At 49.0% G+C, this 21,639-nt stretch overlaps 1 protein-coding gene across 1 annotated transcript; it reads right to left on the reverse strand.

The window, feature by feature from the left end:
• Nucleotides 1–5,348: 5,348 nt before the first annotated feature.
• On the reverse strand, nt 5,349–7,439 carry RHOV (ras homolog family member V). The gene is made up of 3 exons (XM_003314628.7): nt 7,073–7,439; nt 6,825–6,883; nt 5,349–6,642 (listed from the first exon to the last, which is right to left on the reverse strand). The coding sequence occupies exons 1-3, from the start codon at nt 7,278–7,280 to the stop codon at nt 6,199–6,201; spliced, it is 711 nt and encodes a 236-aa protein (XP_003314676.1). The 5' UTR covers nt 7,281–7,439; the 3' UTR covers nt 5,349–6,198.
• Between the last annotated feature and the right edge of the window lie 14,200 nt (nt 7,440–21,639).

Here is a 21,639-nt window from a genome sequence, read left to right on the forward strand (position 1 = left end):
AGATACACAGACTTGCACATATATGGAATTTCTGTATTTAGAGTTTTTCCACAAAGACAACACCCACTTTAAATATACAAGAGCAAAACCAGGGACACAGGGAAAGGTACATGAACACAAATATATACATACCTTGTCAGGATTTGGTATTTATTGAACACCCCACAATCTGCTACTCTCATGTTCCAACAGAAAGAGACCCCCACACAGAGTCATAGACATAGAAACCCAAACATCCTCATCAGTTCCACTCAGGATTATATGGAGACCCAGTCTCCAAGCCAAAGATGAAGAACTGTTTTTCTGTAGACAGTCAATGAGCCATGGTGGATAAAACAATCAATTGTAGATGTAGTGTCATTTATAATAGAGAAAAAAAAGCTTAAAGGTAAATAACCTACATGCCCCCAGATGGGGATCTACTTAAAGGTATTCAGGTCAGAGTGGAACAGTAAGGAAACATACACATACAGTTACAGCCTCATGGTCACAGTTTATAACATGAAAAGAGAGTTAAGTTTTTAAATTAAAGAAAATTGTCTATACAGCATAATCACAAAAAGTGTGTAAAGAAATATGCATAGGGCCAGGAGCGATGGCCTACACCTGTAATCCCAGCACTTTGGGAGGCTGAGACGGGTGGATCATCTGAGGTCAGGAGTTTGAGACCAGTCTGCCCAACATGGTGAATCCCTGTCTCTAGTAAAAATACAAAAATTAGCTGGACATGGTGCCGCATGCCTGTAGTCCCAGCTACTCAAGAGGCTGAGGCAGGAGAATCACTTGAACCAGGGAGGCAGAGGTTGCAGTGAGCTGAGATCGCGCCATTGCACACCAGCCTGGGTGACAGAGCAAGACTGTCTCAAAAAAAAAAAAAAAAAGATGAATAGAAGAAAAGATTGGAAGGAATTACACCCAAATATTATTATTGATTGTCTTTGGGAGTTAAGACTTTAGAATACTTTTTTTTTCTTTGAGGCAGTCTTGCTCTGTCGCCAGGCTGGAGTGCAGTGGCGTGACCTCGGCTCACTGCAACCTCCGCCTCCTGGGTTCAAGCAATTCTCCTGCCTCAGCCTCCCAAGTAGCTGGGATAACAGGCACACGCCACCATGCCCAGCTAATTTTTGTATTTTTAGTAAAGACGAGGTTTCACCATGTTGGCCAGGCTGGTCTCGATCTCCTGACCTCGTGATCTGCCTGCCTCGGCCTCCCAAAGTGCTGGGATTACAGGCATAAGCCACTGCATCCGGCCTAGAATACTTTTTAAGATTTTTTAATCTTCTAAATCTTTGGATTTTCTAATTTTTATAAGTATTTATTATGGAAAAAAAGACATTATTTTTAAAAAATCTAGCCAGGTGAGGTGGCTCACACCTGTAATCCCAGCAATCTGGGAGGCCAAAGCAGAAGGATCACCTGAGCTCAGGAATTAGAGACTAATCTGAACAACATAACTACACCCCATCTCTACAAAAAAAAAACCTGTTGAATTAGGTGTGTACCTAATGGTAGTGCATGTCTATAGTTCTAGCTACTTGGGAGACTGAGACAGAAGCATTGCTTGAGCCTAGGAGTTCAAGGCTGCAGTGAGCCATGATCACACCACTGCACTGTAGCCTGGATGACAGTGCAAGACCCTGCCTCAAAAAAATGGAAAACGGCTGGGCGCCATTGCTCACACCTGTAATCCCAGCACTTTGGGAAGGTGAAGTGGGCGGATCACTTGAGGTCAGGAGTTCGAGATCAGCCTGGCCAACGTGGTGAAACTCTGTCTCTACTAAAAATACAAAAATGAGCTGGGCCTGGTGGTGTACGCCTGTAATCCCAGCTACTTGGGAGGCTGAGGTAGGAGACTCACTTGAACCTGGGAGGCGGAGGTTGCAGTGAGCCGAGATCATGCCACTGTACTCCAGCCTGGGCGACAGAGTGAGACTCTGTCTCAAAAAAAAAAAAAAAAAAAAAAAAAAAAAATTAGCTGGATGTGGTGGTGGATGCCTGTAATCCAAGGTACTTGGGAGGCTGAGGCAGGAGAATTGCTTGAACCCAGGAGGCGGAGGCTGCAGTGAGCCAAGATTGTGCCACTGTACTCCAGCCTGGGTGACAGAGTGAGACTCCATCTCCAAAAAAAAAGAGAGCTGGGTGCAGTGGCTCACGCCTGTAATCCCAGCACTTCGGGAGGCTGAGGTGGGCAGATCACGAGATCGGGAGATCGAGACCATCCTGGCTAACACGGTGAAACGCTGTCTGTACTAAAAATACAAAAAATTAGCCAGGCGTGGTGGTGGGCACCTGTAGTCCCAGCTACTCGGGAGGCTGAGGCAGGAGAATGGTGTGAACCCAGGAGGTGGAGCTTGCAGTGAGCCGAGATGGCGCCACTGCACTCCAGCCTGGGCCACAGAGCCAGACTCCGTCTCAAAAAAAAAAAAAAAAAAAACCAGAAAGAAAGAAAAAATTGAAAAAAATCAACTAAGTGTTACACAGACATTAAAAGCAATTTATATTGATAAGGACTTATGTAAGAATGTATATGTAAGAAACATATAATTTTATCCAATTCATATAATAAATATTCCTTTAAATATAATTTGAAAGAGCAGAGAAAAGGGAAAAGAGGCCAAGGAAACAGTCAGAGAGATAAAAACAAAAAAACTACCCCAGAAAAGTAGGTACCATATTCTAGAGAAAGAGACAGAACCAAAGAGAACCGGTGGATTCGGAAGCAGAAGTGAATCCCTCTTGTCCTGCACAGGCTTGGGGCCAGAGCCTTAGAGGTCCTTTCCAGCAAGCTGTTGACATTAGGCCTCAGTCTTCAAGCTCCAAATCTGGAGCTAAACTTAATCCTCCCAGCCTCTCCAGGGCTCACTGGCTGGCTTTTTATTCCTAAGCATTTCAGGGTCAGCAGCAAACATTGCCTGAGCCCCAGACCTTGTGGGAGCAAAAGGAACTTAAACGTGGCTCTCTCTCTCCATTTAGCTGGGAAGATGCAGGCTGAGTCAGTCACAGAACGCTCAGTGTGCCAAGGGAGCAGTGAAGACACTGATACAGGTAAGCATCTGTTCTGGAGGAGGGAGGTATTGAAAACTGGTTATCATGAGGAGAAATGGGGCATCTGGGAGGTGACAGGGAGCTCTTTCCAAACTAGGGGATCTGGCACAAGCCAAGACTGGGAGTCAGGAAGTCGGAAATAGCTGGGGATCACCAGAGCGAGCTGGCCTGGTCCAGGGTGCTGTCAGATTTGAGAGGGCCTTGAATGCTGAAATGAGGAGCTGGAAGTTCATCATCAACAGTGAGAGCCAGTAACAGTCTTGAGCCTTGAGTTGGGGGATGCCAGAGTGAACACAGCAGCACGGGACAGATTGGAGTGGGGAGCTGCAGTGGCAGGGACCTTGGGGTGTGGGTGACAGAGGTCCTGACCAGACTCGGAGACCCAGCAAGAGAGGAGGCATGGTGACCGAGGTTTCAATTTGGGTGACATGGATATACTAGTACCACAAGAGAGAATTAGGGAAGAAGTTGGAGGTGGGGGCGGGTACAAGGATAACCCCCTTGCGGGGGATGATCCCCACCCCAAGGCACATCCAAGGCCCCTCAGAACAAGTTTAAGAACCTCAAACCCAGTCTGAGTCCTGAGTCCTTCATTTTTCAAATGAAGACTGAGGCATAGAGAAGGGAAATTATTTGCCTAAGGTCATGGTTGGTGTCAGAGTCTGAACTTGAACCCAGGTTTCTGCCCCAGAGGGGAGTGTGTCAGGCTGGGTTGAGGTAACAACAGGCCATGCTGCTGGGGTGTGAGACCCTCAGCACCTCCACCTGAAGGGTAAAGGGAACAGAAGGAGCTCCAGTTGGCTGGAGCTCTGGGGACAGGCCCTGGTGGGGCAGGAAGTGGACAGTCTTGGCTAAAACTAAACTTGGGGATTATCTGAAGTTTCACTTGGCTGGGATTTCTGTCCCTCAGCCATGCTCTTTCACACACACAGACACAGAGACAGACACACACACACACACACACACACACACACACACACACACACACACACAGCTGTAGCTTCCTGCAGAGGGAGATGGGCTCAGAGGTGGGCTGGGCCAGGGCATGAGTGCTCATCTGACCCAGCAGCTGCCTAGCAGGTGTGCCAGGTGTGCCTCAGAAATTCCTCTCCCAGCTGAGCCCAGTGGCTCACGCCTGTAATCCCAGAACTTTGGGAGGCTGAGGCAGGCAGATCACAAGGTCATGAGTTCGAGACCAGCCTGACCAACATGGTGAAACCCCATCTCTACTAAAAATACAAAAATGAGCCAGGCATGGTGGCGCACACCTGTAATCCCAGCTACTCAGGAGGCTGAAGGAGGAGACTTGCTTGAACCCGAGAGGCAGAGGTTGCACTGAGCCGAGATCACGCCACTGCACTCCAGCCTGGGTGACAGAGCGAGATTCTACCTCAAAAGAAAAAAAAAAGAAAGAAAGAAATTCCTCTGCCAGAGTAACACATACCCCTGTACCCAACTCTAGAGTTTGCAAAGTGCTCTTACAGTCACTGGGTGATACATATCATTTAAGCTATTACCTTTTCTGTCTGGTCCCCAGTCTCCTTATGGTAAAGTAAGTTTTGTTTTGTTTCATTTTCTCCCTGGGTGTCCTTCAAAGTCCCTTCAAGCTCCAACATGAGGGAATGTTCTCCAGATCCCTGCTCCTCTCCAAGTCCTCTCCCAATGAACTCGCTCTTGCACAGGATACTTGGGGATAAACCTCTATTTAAATTGTTCACAAGCAGCACCCTGACCTTCGCTAGCTCCTTAGGTGCCAAGGCTGAAGACTGGGTCCAACCCAAGTCTAAGAACTTTGGCCAGTGATTGAGGTTTAGGCTGTATGGGTTCCCTTTATGTTCAGGCTGTGAATAGAGGTCGGAGGGGGGGATGGTCCCCTAACCTGAGCCCCAGGGCCCTGTGAACTGCCAGAAGGAACACAGCAGAAAAGTTAGAAGGCTGGGGACTGACCTTGAGCTCCAGTGCTGAGCATGGTGCTCTAGAAAGGAGGGGTGGAGGGGAGGGGCTCCACCCACCAGGTGAGGTCATGGGAAACCAGCTCTGGCGCTGACACCTGGGGAAACCCGTTTCCAGGCCGCTTCCCACGCTAGCTCTCCTGGGAATCAGCTGAGCCCCAAACGGGGAGCTCCACACCTACCCCCACAGTCCAGTTCCCATTACACTGCCCCCACCCCCAGTCCAGCCCCCACCTTTCAATCTAGCCTCAGTCCTTTGGTCCCCAGTCTGTCTCTAGCCAGGCAGTTAGGCCTTGAGGAGGGTTCTGAGGGAGGAGTGGGCTCCAGGAAATGACAGAGACAACGCACGGCTTCACAGACTTAAGGTTTTATTTGCAGACTCTGCACTGCTCTAGCTTCTAGGCTGTGTGACCTTGAGGAAAGGGATGATCCCCAACCCGGTCCTCCTTCAGGTTCTAATTTGCAGCTCCTCCCCCTCCTTTTGCTGGGCCTTGACTCTCACTTCCTGCCCCACTCCTGGCTCAGCCAGTTTGGGCAGTGCCTAGGGAGCCCAGAGACCCAGTTCTTCCCAGGGGCCAGCCCCGCCCTCCCTGGCCTTGGGGACTGAGGGCAGCCCAGGTGTCAGCCTGCTCCTCATCCACCCCACTTCCCTCTCTCCTCCTCCTCGTCATCTTCTTTCCAGGCCCAGCCCTTATCCACCATCAGTCCCAGGCTCCAAGACCTCTTTTCCTGCTCGCTCTCTCAATCTCTCGCCCACTCCATCCCAAACTTCTCTCCAAATCGGGGTTGAACCCCTTCCAGCCCTCCATAATGCCAAGCGTTCCCCAAGCTCTTTCTCACCCCTGTGCCAAGGAAGGGTCCTAACTCAGCCAGGCTGACCTGAGGGCCCAGGACAAGAAACTGGGATCCCAAACTGCTCGGAGGTGACTGACCCTGTTAGGACCATCCCATGAAAATCAAAGTGCCAGGTTTTTTTCTGTGAGCTTTGACTGGAGAAATCCAAATCAGAGCCTTCCCTCCTAGGCTCACCCAGGCATATCAGAGTGGGCAGTTAGAGGCCCATGTCCCCCGAGTGTTCAGAAGGGAACTGAGTCCTATGAGGTGGCCAGGCCCTGCCAGTAGCTGCCGCAAAGGCCCGGGTGCCCCAGGTCTCAGAAGTCTTTGGCCTCCTGCCTACTACTTGCTATGCAGCCACAGCTGCTCAAACGAAGCAGAAGAACTTCTTCCAGCGGCAGCGGGAGAGGGTGCGCACACCTTTGGCATTCAGTTTCTTCTCCAGCCGGGCTTTGTGCTCAATGGCACTAAGAATAGCCGAGTCAAATACTTCCTTCAAGTTCTTCTGCGTCAAGGCTGAGCACTCAAGGTAGCAGCAGGCTCGGATCTTCTCGGCCAGACCCTGAGCCTGGGGTTGGGGCACGGGGCCCTCCCGGCCCCCCTGGTCCAGCTGAATTAGTACGTTGACATCGTCCCTCAGGTCGGCCTGGGTGCCCACCAGCAGCACAGGCGCCTGGGGGTTGTGCGTGCGGATCTCGGGCAGCCATTTCTCTGTGATGTTTTGAAAGGAGCTGGGCTGCACCACGCTGAAGCACGCCAGGAAGACATCGGTATCCGGGTAGCAAAGGGAACGAAGTCGGTCAAAATCCTCCTGGGGTGGGAAGGCCAGGTGGTAAGGATTAGCCCCCCGCCATATGGAATCCATTTCTCACCCGGGGCTGGAAACCTGAGATTCCAAGAGCCCAAGGCTTTCTCCATTTGCTCCATATGGGGTCCTCCCAGCCTCCAGCCCACCTCCCCGCAGACCAGTAGAGGCCGCGCCCAGCTTCTCACCTGTCCCGCTGTGTCCCAGAGCTCAATGCGCACCGGAGCTCCATCCACCAGGACTTGCACTGCAGGGGCGGGGCGGGGAGAGCCTGAGTTAGCAAGGGCGTCCTGGGCCGCACCAGCGCCACCTCGGGGCCTGCTCCAGTCTCCTCCCCGGGGTCCTCTGCGCCCTCCCGCAGAGACGCCCGCCCCAGCTCCCCGGTGCACAGCCCCGCCGCAGCCACGCGGCCGCACGGGCGATTGAACGTACGTACCAGAGAAGGTGTCCAGCGCAGTGGGCCGGTAGCGCGCGGGGTACCCGTTGCAGGTGTAACTGACGATGAGGCTGCTCTTGCCCACGGCGCCGTCGCCCACCAGCACGCACTTGATGCCCAGCTCCGGGGGCGCGCTACGCCGCCGCGGGGGAGGGGTCGGGGCCCGGAGCGGGGGCGGCTCGGCCTCGCTCAGCTCCCGCGGCGGCATGGCCCGCTCCGGGGGCAGCAGAGGGGCCAGCCCGGGTCTCGGCTTCGCTGCGCTCGGTGAAGCAGGTCCCGCTGGCTGCCTCTGACTGAGTGGGTCCAGGCTGGGCGAGTCGGCCCAGCGCTACCAGCGGGTTTGTGTAGGGCCCCGCCCATCTCATCTACATGTTTCAGGCGGCCCCGGACCCCACCCACCGGCGAAGATCTCCCGCGGCCAGGCACCCTGCGAGGCCTGGCGAGGAGAAGGAAAATCCTGGGAGGAGGAAAGGCAGGCAGAAAGCTGGAGCTCCAAGAGTCACGCAGGTACAAGGACAAAGAATCGTCAAATGAGAATACCAAGAAGAGACAGACATCCATGATTTATTGTTAGGAGGAAGAAGCAAGTTGCAGAACATATAATACAGTATGTTCAGGTTAAACAAATGTGCAAATTAAACCTTGTTCAACTTACAAGAAAAAACTCTATGCATATGTTTGCATGAGTATTAAAAAGTTGGGTAATTTTATTAATGAAAGAATTACTTTTTTAAATATTGAGGCTGGGAGCAGTGGCTCATGCCTGTAATCCCAGCGTTCTGGGAGGCTAAGCCAGGAGGATCACTTGACCCCAGGAGTTCAAGGTTACAGTGAGCTATAATAGTGCCATTGCACTTCAGCCTGTGTGACAGATCCTAAAAACAAACAAACAAACAAACAAGAAACCTGTTGACCCCTGAACAAGGTGGGAATTATGGGCGAGAAACCCTGTGCAGTCAGCCGAAAATCCCTATATAACTTTTGACTACCCCAAAATTTAACTATTAATAGCCTGCTGTTGCTGGGCTCCGTGGCTCACGCCTGTAATCCCAGCACTTTTGGAGGCCGAGGTGGGTGGATCACCTGAGGTCAGGAGTTCGAGACCAGCCTGGCCAACATGGTGAAACCCCGTCTCTACTAAAAATACAAAAAATTAGCCAGGTGTGGTGGCGGGTGCCAGTAATCCTAGCTACTCAGGAGGCTGAGGCAGGAGAATCACTTGGACCTGGCAGGTGGAGGTTGCAGTGAGCCAAGATTAGGCCACTCCACTCCAGCCTGGGTGACAGAGCAAGACTCTCTCTTAAAAAACAAAAACAACCCCCCCCCCCCCCCCAAAAAAAAGTAGCCAAGCATGGTGGTGTGCATCTGTAGTCCCAGCTACTCAGAGGCTGAGGTGGGAGGATGGCTTGAACCTGGGAGGTGGAGGATGCAGTGAGCTGAGATCATGCCATTGCACTCCAGCCTGGGCAACAGAGCCAGACTTTGTCTCAAAAATAAATAAATAAATAAATAAATAAATAAATAATAGGCTGGGCGCAGTGGCTCACACCTGTAATCCCAGCATTTTGGGAGGCTGAGGCGGGCAGATCACATCACGAGGTCGGGAGATCCAGACCATCCTGGCTAACACGGTGAAACCCCGTCTCTACTAAAAATACAGAAAATTAGCCGGGCATGGTGGTGGGCGCCTGTAGTCCCAGCTACTCGGGAGGCTGAGGCAGGAGAATGGCGTGAACCCAGGAGGCGGAGCTTGAGTGGGCCGAGATTGCGCCACCGTACTCCAATCTGGGAGACGCAGCAAGACGCCATCTCAAAAAAAATAAAAATAAAAAGATAAAAAAGGCCGGGCGAGGTGGCTCACACCTGTAATCTCAGCTAATTTTTGTATTTTTAGTGGAGACGAGGTTTCACCATGTTGGCCAGGCTGGTCTTGAACTCTTGACCTCAGGTGATCCATCTGCCTCGGCCTCCCAAAGTGCTAGGATTACAGGTATGAGCCACCATGCCCAGGAGGCTTATCATATTTTCAAACTTTTTTCTTCTGACCTGTATCAGAAAGTTAGAATCATCGTAAAGGTCTGCACCCTTGTGGTCTCCAGTTGGGTAGGCTGAGGAGAAGGAGGAAAAGGAGTTGGTCTTGCTGCCTCAGGGGTGGCAGAGGTGGAGAAGGTGGAAGGGGAGGCAGGAAAGGCAGGCACACTTGGTATAACCTTTATCTATTTTTAGAGATGTGGTCTTGATCTGTTGCACAGTCTGGAGTGCAATGACGCGAGCATAGCTCACTGCAGCGTCCAAACTCCTGGCCTCAAGCAATCCCGCCCCAGCCTTCCAAGTAGCTGGGATTACAGGCATGCACCCCCAGGCCAGGCTACATTTTTTTTAATTTTTTTTTTTGTAGAGACAGTCTTGCTTTTTTGCCCAGGCTGGTCTTCAACTCCTGGCTTCAAGCGATCCTCAGGCCTCAGCCTCCCAAAGTGCTGGGATTAAAGGCATGACTCACCACACATGGCCCTCAGTGTAACTTTTATTGAAAAAATTCTGCCTAAAATGGACCTGTACAGTTCACACCCATGTTGTTCAAGGCTCAGCTGTATACAGATCATGAGAGAGGCAGAGAAACACAAGTGTGAATACAGCAGGCAGGAATGTACTGTACTCCTTTTCAGAGGAGAGCTTTCTCTAGACTCAGCCTGAAGGCAAGCTGTGAACACTTTCACTCCCCTCAGCTAAAGGAACTCAGGGTGCTGAGAAGCTAGCTGGGGAGGATCTTCAAGGACAATTTCCCATTTGAATATTTTATAAATCTCCAAATACCTAATATTATCTCATCATCATCAAAAGCACATAATAATTACCTATCTGCAGATGCTGTTCTGGGCCACCCACTGCCCTTGCCCTAGAAGGAGTTTGCAGACTGAGACAATATCTCCCAGGTAGCCCTAGGAAGGTCACCTGGAGAGCAAGTGAAGAGTAGCCTGATGCTAATTTTGTCTCTTTATTGCAACCACACCAAGTGACACCAGGCCCAGAATCCTTTCTCTGATCTCTGACCCTTTCATCTCAGCCTATGCAAAGATCACAGAAAACACCGTCACCTTCAGGGAGTCAGCCATTCACGAGTTTTGGGAAAGGAGAATGTTGGGAGAGGGAGGGGCAGTGAATATTAAAAGAGATAATTCTATTTCTCCAAGAGCTGGTAGTATAAAAGCCATAAATCCGTCCAGGTGCGGTGGCTCACACCTGTAATCCCAGCACTTTGGGAGGCTGAGGTGGGTGGATCACTTGAGGTCAGGAGTTCGAGACCAGCCTGGCCAACATGGTGAAACCCCGTCTCTACTAAAAATACAAAAATTAGCCGGGCGTGGTGGTGGTGCCTGTAATCCCAGCTACTTGGGAGGCTGAGGCACAAGAATTGCTTGAACCTGGGAGGCAGAGGTTGCAAATGAGCCGAGATCGTGCCACTGCACTCCAGCCTGGGTGATAGAGCGAGACTCGGTCTAAAAAAAAAAAGCCATAAATCCAAACCAAATCTTTACATCTCTTAGAAAAAGTGACAGGTTCCCTGATTTTTCTTTTCTTTTTCTTTTTTCTTTTTTTTTGCCAGGGTCTCGCTCTGTGGCCCAGATCAACAGATTCAACCTCAGCTCACTGCAACCTTCACCTCCCAGGTTCAAGCGATTCTCCTGCCTCAGCCTCCCAAGTAGCTGGGACTACAGGTGCATGACACCATGCCTGGCTAATTTTTATATTTTTGGTAGAGACAGGGTTTCACCATGTTGGCCTGGCTGGTCTTGAACTCCTGAGCTTAAGCAATCCACCTTCCTTGGCCTCCCAAAGTGCTGAGATTTCTTGTTTTCTCTTTTTGAGCCCAAAGGAGAGGACTACAGCTAGAAAGATGACTTAATCATTAAAATCTCGACTATGGGGATGGGGAAATCGTAGGAGCCCCTGTAACCACTTCTACATGCCAATGTCTTCATCCTACATGCCATACCTCTGAATGTCTGGGGATGCTAATAATCCCTAATTGTAGCCCCAAGTCTCAAAAACTTCTCAGACACATCCACATAAGTTTATTCATCTAGCAAGTGAAAGAGGCCTTACCTGTTGTCCTGCCTTTGTATTCCTCTAGAAAGCCCAAAAGCTGTTGTATTTGCTCTCCTGGGAAAGGAGTGGCATTTTAAAAGACCTGGACATCAGGAGACCTGTCCCAGTGTTCCCAGTTCTTCAGCTCACTAGCTGTGTGATGCCTACCAAATCACTTCATCTGTCTCAGTCCTATAAAATGACAGGTGAAGCATGTTTATCTCTGAAAGCCTTTCTGGTGCTAGCAATCTGTGATTCAGGGATCCCAGGGAAGCTGCCCCAGCCCAGGTGTCTGGGACAGAATTACTACACACGTGCACACACACACACACACACACACACTCTTCTTTGCAGTGCTCTTGTTTTTTTACCTGGATTTTAATAATAGTTTAATTATAGCTGTAAATTTGAGGGTAATCCTGTTTCATCCTTTCTGCAGGCAGGAGGGGTGTAAATACACAAATTGGGGGAGATGTCTGCTTGGGCACAGGTAAAAGCCCTGATGTGGCCTGAGACAGGTCATTATTTTCTGGCCGGTTAGGTGGGGACACTTTCCAACCTAGATCCCTCTGTCTGAGCTGGTTTAGGGACAGTTTTGTCAGCAAGAGGGGGAGGGAGGAAACAACTTAGGGTGCTGATGAGTCACCTGTTTCTCAGAGAAGGACTTGCTGGGGAAGTTTGCAATTCTGGCTGCTACTGCTGGGAAACTCCCCTCCTAAGGGTAGGCTGGGTCTTATTCCTGCTGCCTGCCAGATCTTCTGCCCCAACTTCCAGCTAGACACACATTTGCTAGGATTAAAACTTGGCTCTGACATTCTCCATGGAGAAATAGCAGATTATAGGACTGGGGCAGGAAATATACAAGTCTATACCAATATAAATAAATAATTAAATACATAAATAAGTGAGACATGACGGGCCTGGTGGCTCATTCCTTCAATCTCAGCACTTTGAGAGGCCAAGGCAGGAGGATTGCTTGAACCCAGGATTTCAAGACCAGCCTGGACAACATGGCAAAACCCAGTCTCAAAAAAAAAAAAATTAATGGGGCATGGTGGCATGCACCTGTAAGTCCCAGCTACTCAGGAGGCTGAGGTGGGAGGATCACCTGAGCCTGTGAGGTTGAGGCTGCAGTGAGCCACTGCACTCCAGCCTGTGTGACAGAGTGAGATTCTGCACCCCCTATCCCCCCACCGCAAAAAAAAGGCAAAAAAAAAAAAATAGTTTACTTTAAAAAAAACCAAAAACTAAAAAACTCAACCATAGCCCTGACATTGAATCACGGCAGTAATATCTTGCCTCCAAAATGTCCATCACAGCTGTATATGGCTTTAGACTTGTAAAAGTGCTGCAGTCTGCCCTGTCTCATAAGAACCAAGTGACATGGCTTAGGAGAGGGGTGTGTCTGAGAAGGTGTGGCTGTGTGTGTGTGTGTGTGTGCGTGCGTGTGTCTATTCCCATTTTATCAGTGAGTATAGGGGACCTGCCCCAAGATGAAAGAAACTAGTAAGTGGCAGTCTGTTCCAGAATGAACAAGCAAACCACAGGTCCACCCTCAGGCGTGGTCAAGTTGTTTTTTTTTTTTTAAGATAGAGTCTGGCTCTGTCGGCCAGGCCACAGTGCAGTGGCAAGATCTTGGCTCACTACAACCTCTGCCTCCTAGTTCAAGCAATTCTCCTGCCTCAGCCTCCCAAGTAGCTAGGACTACAGGCGTGGACCACCACGCCCAACTACTTTTTGTATTTTTAGTAGAGATGAGGTTTCACCATGTTGACCAGGCTGGTCTCGAACTGCTGACCTCAGGTGATCCACCTGCCTCGGCCTCCCAAAGTGCTGGGATTACAGGCATGAGCCACTGCGCCCAGCCAGTGTTGTCAAGTTTTATTAGGTATTTTTGTTAATTCCATATCTTAAGTTTACTGAAAACACTGGAATGCCTATAGCAAAACCTGGACAAGAATAAACCAAAAGAAACCAACCCCCTACCCTACCACCACAATTATTCCGCTGGCAAATAAGGGATTAACAAAAGAACACCACGGCCAGGTACGGTGGCTCACGTCTGTAATCCCAGCACTTTGGGAGGCTGAGGCAGGCAGATCACCTGAAGTCAGGAGTTCAAGAGCAGCCTGGCCAACATGGTGAAACCCTGTCTCTACTAAAAACACAAAAATTAGCTGGGCATGGTTGCATGCACCTGTAATCCCAGCTACTTGGGCAGCTGATGTAGGGAGAATCGCTTGAACCTGGGAGGCAGAGGTTACAGTGAGCTGAGATCACGCCACTGCACTCCAGCCTAGGAGACAGAGCGAGACTCCATCTCAAAAAAATTAAAAACAAAAACGAAAGAACACCAGTGGTGGGGAAAAGTTCTTCCAAGGGCTCCATCCAGAGAGAGGTTGTTTGTGAGTGAATGCACTCTCATTGTCTTTTTCTGTTTCTTCTGCATACTCCAGTCCAAGACCCCCAAAATCAGGCCTGCTGCTTAGGATGAGCTCAGAGACTGAGATGGGCAGGTCAGAAAGCTTTGAAATAAAAACAGAATTCAAGAAAAAGAATTTTATATTTAACACTTGCTTACCAACATACTGATAATAATAATTATATATTATATATAACAATATATAATTATATATTATAATATAGTTATATGATACAATAATAATAATACAATAACTTGACTACCCACTTTCTGAGCTTTCAGTGGAAATTGGGCCACCATAGGTTTTTCTCTTCCTTTTTCTTTATTTTATGCATTTTATTTATTTTCTTTGTTGAGACAGAGTCTTGCTGTGTCACCCAGGCTGGAGTACAGTTGTGCGATCAGGGCTCACTGTAGCCTCGACCTCCCAAGCTCAAGTGATCCTCCTGCTTCAGCTTCCTCAGTATGTGGCACCACAGGTGCATGCTACCACACGTGTCTAACTTTTTAATTTTTTTGTAGATACTGGGTCACCCTATGTTTCCCAGGTTGTTCTCAAACTCCTGGGCTCAAGCAATCCTCCTGCCTCAGCCTCCCAAAGTCCTGGGATTATAGGGGTGAGCCACGACACCCAGCAACACAGATTTTTCTCTATTTCCATGTGCTTGTGTCCTTGGAGGGAGTTTGTGGCAAATTTACCCAGCTGGGCTGAGTTTGCCCCATGGTGCTGCTGGTCAACCCTTCAAGTCCATTTCCTCAGTCCCCACACCCTCTAGACCACCCTTGGGCTCAGGCTGGCTCCTGGACTTCTGTCCTGTCTTCCCTGCTCCCTCGCACCCAGCCTTGGCCTCCGCTTCTCCCTTCATTTCTCTCCACCTCGCCATCCAGCTGATCCCACCGCTACTGCCCCCTTCCAACCTCTCTTTCCGCTCAGATCTTGCACCCAAGCCCTAGCTTTTTAAATGCCTGCAAGAGTTGCCACCTAAAACCTTTATCTAAAAAACTCCCCTACTAACTTCCTTATTTTCTCTTATTTTTATTTTATTTTTATTTTTGAGAGTCTGGCTCTGTCACCCACGCTGGAGTGCAATGGTGCAATCTCAGCTCCCTGCAACCTCTGCCTCCTGAGTTCAATTGATTCTCCTGCCTCAGCCTCCTGAATAACTGAGATTACAGGTGTGCACCACCACTCCTGGTTAATTTTTGTATTTTTAGTAGAGAGGCGGTTTCACCATGTTGGCCAGGCTGGTCTCGACCTCCTGAGCTCAAGTGATCTGCCTGCCTCGGCCTCCCAAAGTCCTGGGATTACAGGCGTGAGCCACCATGCTGGCTCTATTTAATTAATTAATTAATTTATTTATTTATTATTATTTTTTTGAGATGGAGTCTAGCTCTGTCGCCCAGGCTGGAGTGCAGTGGCACAATCTCGGCTTGCTGCAACCTCCACCTTCGGGTTCAAGAGATTCTCCTGCCTCAGCCTCCCAAGTAGCTGGGATTACAGGTGCCCACCACCACGCCCAGCTACTTTTTGTATTTTTAGTACAGACGGGGTTTCACTGTGTTGGCCAGGCTGGTCTCGAACTCCTGACCTCATGATCTGCCCACCTCGGCCTCCCAAAGTGCTGGGATTACAAGCGTTAGCCACCGCGCCTGGCCATTTATTTATTTATTTTTAGAGATGAGGGGTGTCTCGCTCATCTCTGGACTCAAACTCCTGGCCTCAAGAGATCCTCCTGCCTCAGTATCCTAAGTAGCTGGGATTACAGGCGTGCCCCACTGCATCCAGCACCTCAGTATGTTTTTGAGATTCACTCATGCTGTTGTGTATAAGAGTAGCTTGTTTTTTTGTGCTTTTTAATTTTTATTTTACTTATTTTTTTTTTTAGAGATGGGGTCTCTGTTGCCAGGCTGGAGTGCAGTGACATGATCATGACTCCACTGCAGCCTTGAACTCCTGGGCTCAAGAATCCTCCTGCCTCAGCCTCCCAAGTAGCTGGGACTATAGGCACATGCCACCACACCCGGACAGTTCTTTTTTTTTCTTTGCTGAGTAATATTCCATTATATGGATATACCACAGTTTGTTTATTCTCTTTTTTTTTTTTTGAGATGTAGTTTTGCTCTTGTTGCCCAGGCTGGAGTGCAGTGGTGTGATCTTGGCTCACTGCAACCTCCTCCTCCCAGGTTAAAGTGATTCTCCTGCCTCAGCCTCCCAAGTAGTTGAGATTACAGGAGCCTGTCACCACGCCCGGCTAATTTTTCTATTTTTGGTAAAGATGGGGTTTCCCCATGTTGGCCACGCTGGTCTGAAACTCCTGAACTCAGGTGATCCTCCCACCTCGGCCTCCCAAAGTGCTTGGATGACGGGTGTGAGCCACCGCCGCACCCAGCCTGTTTATTCTCTTGATCGACATTTGACTTGTTTCCAGTTGCAGCTATTATGAATAATGCTGCTATAAACATTCATGTACAAATCTTTGTGTGGACATATTATTTTCATTTCTCTTGGATAAATACCCAGATATTGAATTGCTGGGTCATGAGGTAAATATGCATGTTAAGTGGCTGTTAGTAGTTGTACCATTTTATATTCCCACCAGCATTTTATGACACCTCCAGTTGCTCCACAACCTCACAACACTTGGTGTTGTTGGTTTTTAATATTTTGGCGCTGGGCACGGTGGCTCACGCCTATAATCCCAGCACTTTGGGAGGCTGAGGTGGGCAGATCACTTGAGGTCAGGAGTTTGCGACCAGCCTGGCCAACATGGTGAAACCCCGTCGCTACCAAAAATACAAAAATTAGTTGGGCAGTGGTGGGTCCCTGTAATCCCCACTACACAGGAGGCTGAGGCAGGAGAATTGCTTGAACCTGGGAGGCAGAGGCTGCAGTGAGCCGAGATCGCGCCACTGCACTCCAGCCTGGGCGACAAGAGCCAGACTCCATTTCAAAAAAAAAAAAAAAAAATTGGCCAGGCGTGGTGGCTCACACCTGTAATCCCAGCACTTTGGGAGGCTGAGGCGGGTGGATCACGCGGTCAGGAGTTTGAGGCCAGCCAGACCAAGATGGTGAAAGCACGTCTTTACTAAAAATACAAAAATTAGCTGGGCACGGTGGTGGGTACCTGTAATCCCAGCTACTTGGGAGGCTGAGGCAGGAGAATCACTTGAACCCAGGAGGTGGAGGTTGCAGTGAGCCGAGATCCTGCCACTGCACTCTAGCCTGGGCGACAGAGCAAGACTCCATCTCAAAAAAAATTTTTTTAATTAAAAAAATATTTTGGATTTTGTTGCTGTTGTATTGTTGCTGTTTATTTTATTTTATTTGTTTTTTTGAGTCTCGGCTCACTGCAACCTCTGCATCCAGTGTTCAAGCAATTCTCCTACCTCAGCCTCCTGAGTAGCTGGGAGTACAGACGCGCTCTACCATGCCTGGCTAATTTTAGTATTTTTAGTAGAGATGGGGGTTTCACCAAGTTGGTCAGGCTGGTTTCGAGCTTCTGACCTCGTGATCCTCCCGCCTCAGCTTCCCAAAGTGTTGGGATTACAGGCGTAAGCCACCATGCCTGGCCTGCTGTTGCTTTTAATACTAAATTTCATCATTTTTTAAAAGCTTGAAAACAGGCTGTGCACAGTGGCTCATGCCTATAATTCCAACACTTTGGGAGGCCAAGACAGGGGGATTGCTTGAACCCAGGAGTTCTAGACTAGCCTGGGCAATATAGCAAGACTCTGTTTCAGTTATTTTTTTAAGTTTGAAAACAGTTTCTGCAATAGGTCATACGGATGAATATATAGTTAACTCATATATACGCGTGTGATATAGTGTGTGCATGTGATGCACGTTAACATGCCAAGTCATGCATTCATTCAGCAGGCACTTCCCAAGTACTTACAGTGTGTCAGGCCTTATGATCTAAAAGGTTGTCAGGGCTGGAAGGATGAGAGGTGGCTATTAGATTTCACATTAATCAGATGAGGTTCCCTGGCTTCAACATCTTTTGAAATATCTTCTAGACTACTAAAGGATAGGTAAGAAGCATAGCACCCAGCTCTGAGGCAGTGCTCTGAAAACCATTATTTCCTGAGCACTGACCTCAAAGATCTCTAAATGGACCACAACAAGGGTTTGGCATTTTTTTTTTTTTTTTTTGAGACGGAGTTTTGCTCTTGTTGCCCAGGCTGGAATGCAATGGCGTAATCTTGGCTCACTGCAACCTCCACCTCCTGAGTAGCTGGGATTATAGGTGCACACCACCACGCCTGGCTAATTTTTGTATTTTTAGTAGAGACAGAGTTTCACCATGTTGGTCAGGCTGGTCTCGAACTCCTGACCTCAGGCGATCCACCCGCCTCGGCTTCCCAAAGTTCTGAGATTACAGGTGTGAGCCACTGCACCTGGCTGGGTTTGGCTTTTAGAGAATCACAGAATATTAGAGATGGTTAAGTTCCCCCTTCACAATTTACAGGTGAGAAAAGAAAAGCGTAGCTCAGAGGGGGTAGGGGACTTGTCCAAAGGTGTTGGCTAAGTTGGGTTTCATATCTGAAAACAAGAGGGGCTTTAAGAGCTTGGCCAAGGAGGCCACTGGAGAAACAGCATGGAGAGTGGTAGTGGGGAGAGCAAAAACCAGCGGGGTGAGGGTGGGGCTCCTGGCAGATGTGGTGCTGGCACAAAGCATTGACTCTCCATTTCCCATGCTCCCTAAAGAAGCTTATAAACTATGCTGACAACTCAAACATTTCATCTTTTTTTTTTTCTTTTTTTGAGATGGGGTTTCGCCCTGTCACCCAGGCTGGAGTGCAGTGGTGTGATCTCAGCTCACTGCAGCCTTGACCTCCTTGGCTCAAGCCATCCTCCCACCTCAGCCTCCTGAGTAGCTGAGACCACAGGCATGCGCCACCACGCCTGGCTCATTTTTGTATTTTTTTTTTTTTGTAGAGATGGGGTCTTACTATGTTGCCCAGGCTGGTCTGGAACTCCTGTTTTTGTTTTTGTTTTTTTTTTAGACAGAGTCTCGCTCTTGTCGCCCAGGCTGGAGTGCAATGGCGCAATCTTGGCTCACTGCAACCTCTGCCTCCCAGCTTCAAGCGATTCTCCTGCCTCAGCCTCCCGAATAGTTGGGAATACAGGTGCCTGCCACCAAGCCCAGCTAATTTTTATATTTTTAGTAGAGACGGGGTTTCACCGTGTTGGCCAGGCTGGTCTCAAACTCCTGACCTCAGGTGATCCACCCGCCTTGGCCTCCCAAAATGCTGGGATTACAGGTGTAAGCCACCGCGCCCGGCCACTCCTGGTCTTAAGTGATCCTCCTGCCTCAGCCTCCCAAAGCCCTGGGGCTCCAGGTCTGAGCCTGTGATGGAGTGGTGTGTGATAAGCTTCTTCTCCTAAAGCAGGGGCCGGGCAGTAGGAATGCAAGGGGACCTGCCATTTGTTTACAGGTACCTAGACCTGCTGGTCACCTTTAGGAAAGAGCCCAACGCAGTTGGGGATCTGGAAACTGATTCCCTTAAAATAATTTCTACCCTCTGTCACTTGGGAGACCCTTTCATACCCCTAAGGATGTGTGAACCCCTGTTTGAGGACCCCTGGTTTGAGGATGCTCTCATTTCTGACCTAGACAAGTGAGGCCACTGGGCCTGCAGTCCTGAGGGCGGTGGGGGGATGAAAGAGAGCAGCTTGGCTAGAAGCTCCCTCAGTGAGAGAAGGGATGACAGTAGCAGGGAGGGGATACTTTTTGAGAATTGGGGCGATTCAGGTAGGTTTAGACACATGCAGAAGGGAGCCAAACATGAGGGAGAAGAAAGAAGGGCGTGGAGAGCTGTTCTGAACAGGCCAAGGGTCTTCTTTCCTCAGCATATTTTAATGGAAGCCAACAACTGTGCTAGGCCCTGTGCCAGGAAGTGGTGTGCTAGAGACACTTGTCCCTGTCTGGTGAGAATTAGAGAAGACAGGGGCCTGGTCCTGGCAAGGGGAGGAGTATCAGGGAAGCCATTCTAGAGGGAGCAAATCCTCAACACCAGACACTCTAATGTCCAAATGGGTGTGGTGCATTTTGGAAACATCTTTAGATCAGCATGACTGGGGCTCTGAGCAATGAAAACAGATGGAATTTAACTGGGGATGGGGCAAAGGACTGCTAGGTTTTCTTTCTTAGTAAGTCTTTTTTTTTTTTTTTGAGACAGCAGGCTCACTCTGTCACATAGGCTGGAGTGCAGTGGCACAATCTCAGCTCACTGCAACCTCTGCTTAGCGATTCTTCAGGCTCAGCCTCCCGAGTAGCTGGGACTACAGGTGTGCACCACCATGTCTGGCCAGAATGCCAGAATTCCAAAGGATTTATGCAGATACTTCACCCTCGAGGAAGCAAAAACTCCCACCCCTTAAGTGCAGGGTGTGTAGTGACTTCCTTCCAAACAGTACAGCATGGAAAGGAGGGAAAAGAGTAACTCTGTAGTGGAGAATCCTGACAAGCACTATCTTGGTCAGGTGATCAGTCATGATGATAAATCATGTTGATAGTGTGTATCCTCGATATAATAGAGAGGTGTTGATAATGGTTCTTTATCTCCCCAAACCATAAATAGCCCTAGTCTAAACATGAAAAAAAATTAAATGAATTCCAACAGAGAGCATTCAACAAAATACTTGCCTAGTACTCAAAATTATCAAGGTAATCAAAAACAAGGAATATCTGAAAAACTTAAAAACTGCCAGTCAAGAGCAGTCCAAGGAGACATGACGACTGTTTTTCCCTATATATAACCTGTGATAAAATTTAATTTATAAATTAGGCCCACTGTGAGATTAACAACAACAATAATATAGGACAGTTATAACAGACTGTAATAAAAGCTATGTAGGCCAGACGAGGTGGCTCATGCCTGTAATCCCAGCACTTTGGGAGGCCAAGGCAGGCAGATCACCTGAGGTCGGGAGTTCGAGACCAGCCTGACCAACATGGAGAAACCCTGTCTCTACTTTTAAAAATACAAAATTAGCTGGGCATGGTGGCACATGCCCGTAATCCCAGTTACTTGGGAGGCTGAGGCAGGAGAATCACTTGAACCCGGGAGGCGGAGGTTGTGGTGAGCCGAGATAGCGCCATTGCACTCCAGCCTGGGCAACAAGAGTGAAACTCCGTCTCAAAAAAAAAAAAAAAAAAAAACAAGTTATGTGAGGCTGGGTGCGGTGGCTCACACCTATAATCCCAACACTTTGGGAGGCTGAGGCGGGCAGATCACCTGAGGTCATGAGTTGGAGACCAGCCTGGCCAACATGGTGAGACCCCATCTCTACTAAAAATACTAAAATTAGCCAAGCATGGTGGTGGGTGCCTGTAGTCCCAGCTACTCGGGAGGCAGAGGCAGAATTGCTTGAACCCAGGAAGTGGAGGTTGCAGTGAGCCGAGATTGCACCATAGCACTCTAGCCTGGGCAACAGATCAAGACTCCATCTCAAAAATAAATAAATAAATAAAAGTTAGGTGAATGTGTTCTCACTCTCTCAAAACATATTATTCTATTATCCACACCTATTTCAGACTGCTATTGACTGCAGGCAACTGAAAGCCCAGAAAGCAAAACTACAGATAAGGGGGAACTGCTGTACTTCAAATGGACACAGGCATCAATGAAAGAGCCTCCGGCAGGGCGCAGTGGCTGATGCCCGTAATCCCAGCACTTTGGGAGGCCAAGGCGGGCAGATCACAAGGTCAGGAGATCGAGACCATCCTGGCCAACATGGTGAAACCCGTCTCTACTAAAAATACAAAAATTAGCTGGGCGTGGTGGTGCGCCCTTGTAGTCCCAGCTACTCACGAGGCTCAGGCAGGAGAATTACTTGAACCAGGGAAGCAGAGGTTGCAGTGAGCCAAGATTGCACCACTGCACTCCAGTCTGGTGACAGAGCCAGACTCCGTCTCAAAAAAATAATAATAATAAATAAAATAAAATAAAAAAGAGAGACTCTAGTGGCCCAAACAGGAACAATCTGAGTAATAATATAAAGTAGTATTGGTGGGTTCTGGAAGTTAAAAATAAATAAATAAAAATAGACCTG

Source organism: Pan troglodytes, chromosome 16, assembly GCF_028858775.2.
Source record: "Pan troglodytes isolate AG18354 chromosome 16, NHGRI_mPanTro3-v2.0_pri, whole genome shotgun sequence".
In the NCBI taxonomy this organism is placed as follows: domain Eukaryota; kingdom Metazoa; phylum Chordata; class Mammalia; order Primates; family Hominidae; genus Pan; species Pan troglodytes.